This window comes from Microtus ochrogaster, unplaced genomic scaffold (assembly GCF_000317375.1).
Source record: "Microtus ochrogaster isolate Prairie Vole_2 unplaced genomic scaffold, MicOch1.0 UNK98, whole genome shotgun sequence".
Taxonomy (NCBI): Eukaryota; Metazoa; Chordata; class Mammalia; order Rodentia; family Cricetidae; genus Microtus; species Microtus ochrogaster.
The window spans coordinates 501528-513733 of record NW_004949196.1 but is presented as its reverse complement, the minus strand read 5'-3'; the positions used below and the strand labels follow the sequence as shown (position 1 = coordinate 513733).

Genomic DNA, 12206 nt, shown 5'->3' with positions numbered 1-12206 from the left:
ATCCAGGGTGCCTGAGCAGAAACCTTGAACCCAGTTTCCCTGGGAAGGCTCCTTGGGGTAGACAGAGGGATGGGAAGGACTCGTGGAGGATCATGAGTGGGTGCAGAGTGGCCTTTGGCTGACCAGAGGGGCGTCCAGGGACTCTAGGTTACAACGTAGATGGCCACAGAGCACTGGGAACAGCAATTTGGGGGGCATCCGATACTCTAGGGGTTCATCCTCGTGGGGAGTCTAGGTTGGGGATTTGGGAACATGGGGAAGGGGTGCGCAAAGTTAGTGTGTACTAGATTTGGGGCGCAAAGTCTCGGATGAAGGAGAGTCCCGGGAAAGTCGATAGATTGATCGGTGTGGCCGTCTAGGGCCTCCTGCGTTACTGTCACCTGCTCTCCAGGCGCGCCCCTCCGGCTGTGGGCAGAACGAGGGCGGCTCCCAAGCCCGGGAAACCTTACGCCACGCCCACATCCACGCCTCCGGGAAAGGCCACGCCCCCTCTAGCCCAGCCGGCCTGAGCGGTGCGCGGCGGGAGCGGAGGGAGAGCGCGCGGTGGCTCCGTCCGTGCGCCCCGCGCTCCCCGCGTGGTCCCGCGTCCCGAGCGCGCTCCAGCCTCCCACACGTGCCTCCCCGGGGTTCACTAAGCCCGGGGAATCCAGAGAGAGAGAGGACAGGGGGGGAAACCCCATGGCCCGGCCCGCGTCCCGCACCCTGCGCGGTGGCCTCCTCCGGCACGGGGTCCCCGGGTTGCCTTGGGTCCCCGCGATCCGGATGGCGCACGCGGTGGCTGGGGCCGGGCCGGGCTCGGGTGGTCGGAGAAGTCACCACTGACCGGGTCATCTGGAGACCCCGACAGGTAAGCTGAGTTCCGGGGCGCAGTGCGGTGGGGGGGAGTCCCCAAGGTCCCCCTCCCGGGTTACCGCGGGGTTCCGTATCCGACGGGGCGCGTTCTTGGCTCCTGCGTCCGCGGTTCCTGTGCTAAGCTGCTGGACCTCCGGACCCCCGTGAGCGCTCCGTCAGTCAGGGAGGATGGAGAGGTGACATCGAGGTCTCAGTGAGTCCCAGGAGGGGGCCCAGCCGCGGCGCAGCCCCGCGGCGCACAGAAGTAAACACGTCAGGGGCGCGTTCGCTGCGTGCCCGGGGACACCGTGTCCTCCCCGGTAAGGGCCGGGCTGCTGGGCTCCTGAGTCGCTGTTCAGCCACAAGAGGGCGTGGGGCTCTTTGGAGGAGGGGGGTCCCTTAAGGGCAAAGCTCAGATTGGAAACCATGTATGTGTTCCCCACTTTCCGAGTTCTTGCTCCAGATTACTCCCGGATAATTCGGTTTATGGGTGAGAAGTCATCAGGTCCAGGGTTGCTGCAGAGTGGGCAGACTTCAGGTGGGACGAGAGGCAGAAATCGTGAAGCCCAGGCTGGATGCTGAGATGCGGATTTGGGGGACTTGGTGGGGAGGTTGCCACTTGCCTGACACAGTGGTTGGGTGGGGGCTGTGCTGGGCACTGGACGCCTGGGTTTCCGTCCCGCCTCCTTCACTGAGCCTCATATCCCTGATGTTCTGGGACACCCATTGTGTGTCAGCGCCCCGGGCTGAGGAAGCCCCATGGGGCATGACGGGCAGGATGTCAGTGGCAGGCGGATTCCAGCCTGACTAGCTCGTCCCACTCCAGCCCCTTGCCCCGGGCAGGACACCCCTTCCCGCTCTTTCATCCGGGGGACTTCTGAGGGTCCCAGTCCCTAGCCGGCTCCAAACCCCTAGGCAACCACAAAGGGCTGACTGTGGCAGTGCGGTGAAAAACAAATGCTCCCCCTCAGCCGGATATCCCCCCCAGCCAAATACACACACCCTAGCCGAGCACCCCTCAGCAGGGCACACCCCGCAGCCAGGCACCCCTCAGTTGGGCAGTCCCCCAACTAGATATTCCCCCAGCCAAATACACACACTCTAGTTGAGCACCCCACAGCTAAGTACCCCTCTCAACTGCGGACATCCCACAGCCAGGCACCCCCCCAGTCAGACACCCCCCTCAACTCAGCACTCCCCAGTCGGGCATCCTTAAGCCAGGCACCCCCGTCAACCAAGCACACCCCACAGCCAGACACCATCAGCCAGGCACCACCCAAACAGGGTACACCTCACAGCCAGGCACCCCCAGCCGGGTACACCTCACAGCCAGAACATCCACCTCAGCCGGGCACACCCACAGCCAGACACCATCAGCCAGGCACCTCTCAGCTGGGCACATCGCACAGCCATGCACCCCTCAGTCGGGCACACCCCACAGGCATCCCCCTTCAGCTGGGAACACCCCCAGTCGGGCACGGCCCCAAGCCCGGTATCCCTTCATCAGGGCATCCTGTCTGAAACGCCACCACCATGTTCTCAGAATTAAATAAAACCCAACAAAGCTAGGCACCAAAACAAAACCCAGAGATGCTCCGACAGATGTGAGTCCCGTGGGCTGTCCTTAGAAGCAGCAACACTGCCTTCCACGGACATGGGCACTCTGGCCAGGTGGGAGGCTCAGGGAAGATTTCCTGAAGGAGGGCACTACAGCTGGGAAAGCTTAGTTCGCGTGGGGACAATCAGGATGAGCCGGTGACGGATGAGGAGAAAATGTTCTGGAAGGTTGGCTGCGGAAGCATGGGGAGCAGGTGTGGCGCCTTGAGCCTGTCCTCACCGCTGCTACTGGGGAACTGGAGGCCGAGGATCAGGGGCTCAAGGTAAGCCTTAGCCACACAAGGTCCAGCCTGGGCTACATTGACTCAAATGAGAAGAAACACTGAGAAAATGTTAGAATAAGTCAATGAAGGCAGAGTGCTCCCTGGGGACCCCACGCCAGGGGTCGACACCCTTGCACCCGCCTTGCGCAAACACGTGCATTTAAAGTAATGAGGCTAATTCAAGACGAAAAAGCTCCGAGCGCCGGCTCCGGTGTTGGGAAACTGAGGTTCGGCGATGCCTTCATCTAGGACGTGAGGCCGAACTTTGGATTTGGGAAGAAGGGAGAAGGCAGGGAGCCGCGGAGCCTGCCTCAGTTTCCTTTCCAAGCAAGATGGTCAGACGGGGAAGGGGGGTTCCTGCCGTCTTTGCGCCCCGCGCCAGCGGCTCAGCCCGTATTAGCCTGATCCGGTTATCCGCGGGGCATGCGCACAGCCAGGCCTGGGGGACGGGGGCGGGGGGCGCTGTGTGTCCTGCGGTGACAGTCCACCTCTCTGGCCCTGCCTGCGTGGTGTCGGGGGTGGGGTGGCGCACTACCCAGCAGAAGTCGCAGTCACCGAGGGCCCCCTCCCACACGTTTAAACCCATCTGCTGTGTGACGCTGAGCGGTCAGTGTCCTGCGCTGACACTTGCCACTAGCTTCGTCACCTGAACCCATAGACTGACTCCACAGTTGCCCTCTGACCTACGCACTCACGCTTCTGCGGCGCGTGCTCCCGCAGACCACAATAAGATGAAATCTCCAAAATGTGTGTGGGGGGTGACGTGTTGAAATTGGGGCTTTAAGGTACGTGCACGAGTTTGAACAAATCAGGCCTCACTCAGTCCCTGGGGCTGCCAGCGGCCCTGAGTTCTTGCCTGCGCCCCCCAACCCACCAAACCCCAAAGGGCACCCCAGGCCGCGGCCCCCACAGCTCATCGGAACCAGCTGCGCTCTGCAGATGTTGTTGCTTTGCCCCCAGATGTGCGTCCCGCCTGCGGGTGGGGCCCTCAGAGGGAGGTGAGGACCCGAGCTCCAGGAGGCTTCAGTTTCCCCACAGACCAGAGGAAAAACTGTCAGTTCAGTGCTGACGGGGAAACTGAGGCACGGACTTTGCCTAAAGCATATATACATAACCCCCCTCCCCCGGGGCCCCAATGATTTCCTAAAATTGAATGACCCCCCAGACCGGAAGCGGTGCCACGCCACTCCAGCACTCAGGAGGTGGAGACAGGAGGCCAACCTGGGCTACCTGAGACTCTATGGATCATAGGGGACTGAAGAGGCTGAGAGCCATGGGGCCCCGGGTCGTGTGCATGAGTGGGTCTTCTGGACACCACTGCAGATGGGGAAACAGGGCGGAGACAGGAGGACGCGGTGACCACTGGGCCTCTGCCTATTTACCTCGTCCCCCAGTACCCCCTTCTGTGGCAGACAAACCAGTCGGGTGACCCGGGACAGAGAGGCCATTGTTGACAGGTTCTGAGCTCAGCTGGGGGGGGGTCCACGGTCTTCTCTGCCATCATGCTTCCTCATAGAGTCCACAGGGGGAAACAGGCGCAGCCCACCGTGTGGGAGAAGGGGGACGGAGGCACAGGCCAAGGGAGGAGGGAGGTGAGGGTGAACGGAGGAACAGCCCTTGGGGCTTGGGATGCTTAGTCCGGAGTTAGCGGGAAGGAGGTGGGGGTAATGGAGGTACAGCGGAGGTGGGGGTGAGGCAGGCATGCCAGGACAGAGACTCCACCGCTGTAGACCATGGACAGTTTAATTCCCGCCTGTGGTTGCCGGAGGACCCGGGTTTGGTTCCTAGTACCTGCACTCAGCGCTCGGGCCCTGGCATTCGGCCCCGGAGACCCCGGGCTAGCCTGGGCTACTGGGCGATAGCCGGGTCCTAGCAGTGGCGTAGCCCGGACTTACTATAGTAACGTGCCCACCCTCCCTCTTCCTGCTCCCGGGCCTTTGCACTACTGTGCAGGGATGTGCGCATGTACGGGCACCCGTGTTGCTGTCCATCCGGCACACACTTCTTCCGCTCAATAAATGTCAGCCGTGGACAAACTCACGCGTCGTTTACTGAGAGGATGGATAGTGTACAATCGGTGCTCAATAACGGGGGGCAGGGTCCAAGGCGGATAGGAGGGACAGAGTTCGGGGGTCACCAGGCCTCCGCCTGTTCTGTGCCTCAGTTTCCCCAGCTTGACACAGACGCCTCCGGGTGTGTGCAGGGTCAGGCCTGGTACACACTTGGGGCTCCGTGTAGTGGCCTGTGCTGTGGTGGGGACATGCAAACCGAATGTAAGGGACTTCAGGCCGAAGCAGGGGGTTCTGGGTAAACCAGAGGGTGGCAGACCTACTGTGTGCGGTAAGTAGGAAGTATGGGTGCCCTGATGGAGGGACATCCCCGAGGGGCTGGGATGGGCAGCCTTCCCGGAAGATGTGGCCTGGTATCTGAGGCACGCAGTAAGTGACCAAGGGCAGACGAGATGCAGGACAGCCCCTCTCGCTAGCCACCTGTTGGGGGCACCTCCTGCTGTCTACCTCTCCCTGCTTGGCCTGGTATTCGTTGCTAGGATACGCCAGGCGCCATCAGCCTCAGGGCCTTTGCACCCACTGCTGTCCTGGAGATGGCCGCACACCCTCGCCCCCACCTGCCGGCGCCCACCACCCCTTGTCCCCGCAGGCCGAGGCCCAGGATGAGGCGCTGGAAGGCGGCGGCCCTGGTGTCGCTCGTCTGCAGCTCCCTGCTGTCGGTCTGGATGTGCCAGGAGGGTCTGCTGCTGGGCCACCGCCTGGGACCTGCGCTCGCGCCACTGCGACGCCCGCCACGCACCCTGGACGCGCGCCTCGCCCGCCTGGCACAGTGTAAGCCCCGCCCCAGAGAGGCCAGGGGGCGGGAACCGGGAGGAACGGGCCACTTAGCTTGGGGGTGTAGTCTCATGTAGCCCAGGCTGACCTCAGATCCTCGGAGTAGATGAGGATGCCCCTGACATGATTCCCCTTGCCTCTGCCTCCTGAACCCCGTCCTGTCCGCACACCCCTCAACTACAGATGGAGTGGGGAGCAATGGCAGCCAAGGCCAGGCTGGGACCACTCGGGTGCCTCGTGCAGCGAGGGGAGGAGCCCTCACCGGCCAACCGTCTGTCTCCTTCTGGCCGCAGCCCGAGCTCCAGCTATCACGGGCGTCCCCAGCCAGTCGCCTCTGCAGCCCCAGTCGTGCGCGGGGCGGAGGGAAAGGGGCGGGGCCAGCTTTCACGATCCAATCCTCTGTCTTCCTTTTCCCGCCACAGACCGAGCTCTGCTGCAGGGCGCCCCGGACGCGGTGGAGCTTCGAGAACTTTCCCCCTGGGCCGCGCGCGCTCCGGGCCCGCGCCGTCGAGCGGGTCCCCGGCGACGACGTGCGCGTGCGCGGTCCGGCGCGCGCCCCTGCGGGCTGCGCGAGCTCGAGGTGCGCGTGAGCGAGTTGGGCTTGGGCTACACGTCGGACGAGACGGTGCTGTTCCGCTACTGCGCAGGCGCGTGCGAGGCGGCCCTGCGCATCTACGACTTGGGCCTGCGGCGCCTGCGCCAGCGGAGGCGCGTGCGCAAGGAGCGGGTGCGCGCGCACCCGTGCTGCCGCCCGACAGCCTACGAGGACGAGGTCTCCTTCCTGGACGTGCACAGCCGCTACCACACGCTGCAAGAGCTGTCGGCGCGGGAGTGCGCGTGCGTTTGACGCTACCTCACACCCCAGCCCTGGGCGCCTGCCCGGGGGCCACGCCGACCCTCGCGAGAACTGAATTCACATAAAGTGTGGGAACTGCCCTGGTCGCTGCTCATTCACACTGCGCGAAATGGGTTCCTGGTGGCCTGGGAGAGACGGGGAAAATAGATGCAATGAAAGAAAGCCCAGTCGTGGGAGATGGCTTGGCTGGAGGAGCCCACGGAAGGAGCCGATGGACAGATAGGAGAGGCCCAGGGCGGAGTTCAGTACCCACGCCTGGCTATACCACACACACACAAAGGCACGGGTGGGGGCTGGAGGGTGGCCCAGTGGTCAGAGCAACAGGTTCGTTTCCCAGCACCCAGGTGGTGGCTTGACCTGTGACTCCAGCTCAGATACTCCCTCCCCACACCGTGGGAGCGGCTTGCTTGTGCACAGACACACAGACAAAACACCACACACAGTGTAGAGAGAGAGGAAAAGGGTGGGTAGGGAATAAGGAGAGAATAGGAAGATAGACCATGTGGTAGGTGAAGCTAGTTCTCTCAGCTCTGGAGATGCTGAGGCAGGAGGATGGTGAGTTGGAGGCCAACCTGGGTCACAGAGTGGCTGACTGGATCCCTGGGGGCCGCTCTGTTGTCTAGAGAGTGCCGGAGCCATATCTCCTTCCACGAGCTTAAAAATAACTTGTTGCCCACCTCCCGGCGTGGACAGGTCTGGGGCTGATTCCAGCTCCATCCAGCCCAAGCTGGCGCCTGCCTGGCACAGCTGGGTCCCCAAGGACCCTTGGAACCTTGACTGTATGTGGAAAGCCGGGAACACCAGGGATTGGGATACTGGTGTCTGTGCCACCGTGGTATCACTTTGAGCCCTGGCAGGCCTGGAGGTGCTGGTAGTTTTGGGTTCCTAGAGATGGGGGTGTGGGTCTCAAGGTGGGAGATAGGTGGGTGATAACAAAGACTTTCCTTGGGGTGACTCAACACACAGTTCACCCGCCTCAGGGAAGGAGCCTACAAGGTACAGACCTCAGGTATGGACACCATCAATGTTCTTGGTGAACCATGAGTTTTACTGGGGTTATTGGCATATGGGTGAGGTAACAATTGTCACCAAGGCCACCCCAGCATGGGTGACAGCTCACAGAGCTGGGCACCTGGAGCACAGCCTGCAGGCCACAACAGGCTGGAGAGCATCCTTTGCAGATGCCTTGGCTGCTCTGAGCTTCCTCAGGCAGCTCGGCTTCCCGAGGGTACTGACCTTCAGCTTTTATTGAAGCTCTCTGGGAGTGGGACACACATACACGCAAAACTGGTCAGTTTCAGGGATTTTCTGAAGCTGTTTTGTTCACCTTCCTATTTAAAGAGCCTCCCTGCAGGATGGAATGCTTCAGCATTGGAGGAAACAGTTATACAACGTGCTACCCCTTTCTCCACTCATACATCCTTTGCACCCCATCTTCTGCAGTGGTCGCTGAGCCATGGAAGGGGTGACTGTAGACGTCCACCTGTGGCCATGAATCAGGCCATGGCACAGTAGCCGTCACATGTTGAGGAATGTCAACAGTGGTTATGATTTGAGGCTGAGCATGACCATCTATGGTCAGGGTGTGGAGACACTGTTCACTCTGACAGGGAGAGAGACCTAGTGAATCTGGTCCGTTTCAGGGACTTCCTAAAGTTTTTTTTGTTTACTTTCCTGCTTAAGAAGCTTCCTGCAGGATAGGATGCTTCAGTATCAGAGGAAACTAATACTGAGGATGTTTTGACAGGCACATCACATCTATGTAGAAAAACCATAGATGCTCTCCTGTTGGGTCCTAGGACCTCCCCAGCTGCAGGTGCTGTCCTGGCGTACAGGACCAGATGGGAGCTCATTTTGTGGAGCAGCCCTTAAGCCCAATCTGAAGGCTGTTAGTCTTGCCCACGACAGCTGAGCCACTATTGCACATCAGACACACCCTGCCTGGAGTGTGGTGTCTCAGCATGGACGGTCCATAGCCAAGCAGATATTGTGACGGTTCTCCACCAGGAACCCAAGTGGCCCCCACCAGCTGTGGAAGCCAGCCAGCAAGGTGGGGATTTCCTGGTCAGTCCCGTCTGTTAGGCACAGTGTGTGCATGTGATGTCTTCGGCAATAGGGTCTCACCATCTAGTCCTGGCATAAAAGCAAGGGCAGCAGCCACAGCCTTGATGTTTGTGGGACCTCGGGGTCTTCCCAGGCCAACAGCTCACATGGAGGGAGCCCCCAGCACTGGCGTCTGCAGGCAGATCCTTTTGTTCCACCCATCAGCTCCCAAATAACCACACAGGGACTTCTTATTAATTATAAAAGCTTGTCCAAAAACTCAGGCTTCTTACTAACTAGCTCTTATAACTGAACCCATTTTTACCAATCTGCTATCTCCTGGCTTTATTACCTTTACTCTATACTGCCCTTGCTGCTTCCTCTCCTTCTGGCTGTTGACTGCCTGAATCTCTGCCCTTCCTCTTCCCAGTGTCCCCTGCCCAGAAGAGCCTGTCTAGCTATTGGCTGTTCAGCTTTTTATTAAACCAGTATGAGTGGCAAATCTTCATAGTGTACAAAAAGATTATTCCACAACAGGGGTCTCCATTCAGGAACCTTACTTCAGGGAACATCTCATTGCACCCACAGAGGGTGCCTTCTGGCTTTAAATTCTTAGCTATTCTCTTAAAGAGCATTTTTCCTTCCAGTTAACCGAGCCCTGGCAGGACTGTGAGACAGGCAGAGGCACCATTGCCCCTGGATGTCTCTGTGATGGTTTTCCAAATCCACAAGACATTCGGGTTGCTGTTATGGCTCCTATGATAGCCGTGTCCAGGATGAGTAGGACACCACAAAGTCTCATAATAAACAGTGGAGTCACAAGCAGAAACTCAGTGAGGTGCCATTGAATTCCCATCATCTGTTAGCAGCAGTGTCAGGTGACCCCGGAAGCTCACATCTAAGGAAATTCTAAAGTGGAACAAGAACTAATATGGCACAGACCTCGGCTGTTCTCTGAGCCTTTGTGTCCTGGAGCCTCCCTGCATTTCTCTGTCTGTTGAGCTGAGGAGGGTCTGACTGAATCCACTCACATGTGCCCAGGGCCAAGGGGACTGAGGTTCTGCTGTCCCCCAAGGCACATTCTGTCTCCCAGGTTGACACAGTGGACATAGCTTAATCGTCTTAACCCATGTGATCCTATCAGAATGTCTTCCGCAAGCCTTCCAGAGGCTCCTCAGCACACAGTGTGGCTCTGTCTCTCAGTTCTTCCATAGGAGCTCCAGCAGACACAGGACAGACCTTCCTCGGCATTGCCATTTTCGCATCTCTGCTAGACTGCTCTTAATATGCAGATGCTCTTAACCTGCTAGTGAGTCACTGAGAGCTGTCAAAGCCTCCCCTGCTCTATAAAGACATTGCTCCCCCGTCTGGCTCAGCAAAACCACTAAAGCTGCAAACGGGCTCCGAGGTCCCCACTGTGAACACAGTTCAAACACAGCTCCTCTTGTCCATGATTCCCTCAATAGCGTCTGCCCCTGTTCTATGCTCCCCTGATATTTGTGGGGACTCCAGTTCAGATGTTTCTAAGGATCTAAAAAGCCAGTCCATCTGGGACTAATTCCCTCACAATGGCTCAAGTTAAGGCAGCCTTTGCCTTAAGGGAAGTCATATGACTCAGTTTCCCTGTCCACACCACAGTCAGAGTGGTCCATCCTCTCCTGCGGCCCGTGGTCAGGCTGCCACAGAGTCTTCCAGTGCAGATGCTGAGCTTTCCCTCATCACCGAAGCTTCTGGACTGTGTTTGACGCCCCATCTGCACACTGGATCACAGGCTTCCCCTGTTTTTCTGTTAAAGGGTGTCTTCTGGTGCTTTTTCCATGTTCTCCACATTCTGCATCTCCACATAGCTTCCAAGGATCCCAGAAGGGCTCTTGAGCATGGGTCTGACTTGTGCTCTTTCCCTTCTGTCTGCCAAGCCTTAAGAAGCCGTGAGCCATCGTCACCTCCATCTCAGCCTCTCCTTCATGTAATGCACTTGCCAGGTCCGGGGCTAACAGAGAATGCTGCTGCATCTCCCTTGCTGCAACTGGTCCTTTACACAAACGATTTCCCACTTGGCGCCATTTCGGCCGCAGGTGCATTTCTGGCACTTACAATAGCAACCTAGCGCCCTGGCTGCCTGACCCTCCTGTGCTAATCTTAGAACTACAAAATGGCCTCTAAACCTTGAAGTGTCTTCAGGGCATCTCCATATTCCTGTGGAGAACCCCACTCATCAAGTAGGCCGCCACCTCGTGCCACCCAGAGGAAGACTTGTCTGTCATGCTGGGATTCCTCCTGCGGACACTCCTGATCATGGTGGTTCAGCCTCAGGTCCACATCTCACTACCCACAGGAAAAACCATGCAGCCGCCACCACAGCACACCAACATACAGAACCCAGGGAAGGACAGCTCTCCTGGAGTCTCCTCCGCCATGTCCACCTCTCAGGCTGACGGAACTCAGCAGAATGCCTTGCCACCCACACCCTGGACCATGTACTCACTCCTCCTCAACTCATCTTTGGTTCTGGTGTGGCAGAACCTCGTCAGGTGCCAATGTTATGTGACCAGAAAGACTTTTCCCGAGGAGGTGCAGCACTCAGGGCCACTCACCAGGTAGGGAGCCCACAGCAGACGGAGTACAGACACCACCCAAGTCCCACTTGGTGGACCGTGAGCTTTACTGGGGTCACTGACAGGCCTGTGGGTGAGGAGAGACAGCTGCACCCCCAAGGACACCCCAGTGTAGGTGACAGCTCACAGAGCTGGACATCTGGAGCACACTGCACAGCCTGCAGGCCACAACAGGCTGGAGAGCATCCTTTGCAGATTCCTCAGCTGCTCTGAGCCTCCTCCAGGCAGCTCAGCTTCCCAAGGAGATGACTCGCAGCTTTTATTGCTCACTCTGGTGAGGAGGGGCCTGATGAAACTGGTGGGTTTCAGGGACACCTGAAGCTGTTTTGTTTATCTTCCAATTCGGGGAGTCTCCCTGCAGGATGGATTGTTTCATCTGGGATGGAATTACTGCCCAGAAAAGAGCAAAGTCACTTTACTCTCGGGTTGCCATGACCCTGGCATCTTCAGACTCTCAGGTTGGGGGTTTAGGGAAAGTCTGTCCCTGTCCAGCTTCCAATGGAAGACAGATGCACTTCTGACCCATGCACCAGAGCGGGAATCTCAGGGGCACCCATATTCACCCAGATAATTTCAGCAAGACCTCCTGGTGCCCTGCAGGACATGGTGCTGGCCCCAGCCCATGGGTGTTCTCTATTGGAGAAAAAGTTCTAGATGAAGACCCCAGAACCAAGGTTAGACTCAGACACCTGCCCCTGAGCTCTGTCCAGCACCCCAGCTTCCGGAGACACCAGGAGTGAGGAGATGGATTTCCCATTCCGTTTCATCTGAATCGGCCAGTGGTGGCTGAAAGGCCAGATCCACCATGCGCCGTGGAACCCAGTAACTGGTAGTGATTGTTCCTGGCCTCAGTTTCCCCAGTGTGGTCAGACTATGGAGCCTCAGAGTTGGTCTGGGAGTCCAAAGCTGTGCTCCCCAAGGCTCCCTTGCCCAGGTGGGTGTGTGTGCCTGTGCTCAGGGAAGCAGCTCCCACCCAGGCCCGCGGGGACCTTGGCGTCCTGTCTCCCACCCACTTCTAGCATGCCAGCCACAGAGCAGGGTGGAACCTACCGGAGATGGAAACGTAAACAGAGTGTCTCCACAGCCTCAGCTCTGCACCCAGGCTGAGGAGCCACACAGGGCCACCCACAGGGCTGAG

At 58.8% G+C, this 12206-nt stretch overlaps 1 protein-coding gene across 1 annotated transcript; it reads left to right on the top strand.

The window, feature by feature from the left end:
* The first annotated feature begins 389 nt into the window (after window positions 1-389).
* On the top strand, window positions 390-6558 carry Nrtn (neurturin). The gene is made up of 3 exons (XM_005371100.2): window positions 390-847; window positions 5370-5551; window positions 5977-6558. Exons 2-3 carry the CDS (start codon window positions 5383-5385, stop codon window positions 6399-6401), a joined length of 594 nt encoding a protein of 197 aa, XP_005371157.1. The 5' UTR covers window positions 390-847; window positions 5370-5382; the 3' UTR covers window positions 6402-6558.
* The last annotated feature ends 5648 nt before the right edge of the window (window positions 6559-12206 follow it).

Bases quoted from the DNA above. Each gene is read 5' to 3' on its own strand.
- Nrtn (XM_005371100.2), top strand. From the start codon at position 5,383: ATGAGGCGCTGGAAGGCGGCGGCCCTGGTGTCGCTCGTCTGCAGCTCC. The intron at 5,552-5,976 runs GTAAGCCCCGCC...TTCCCGCCACAG, and splicing joins CCTCGCCCGCCTGGCACAGT to ACCGAGCTCTGCTGCAGGGC.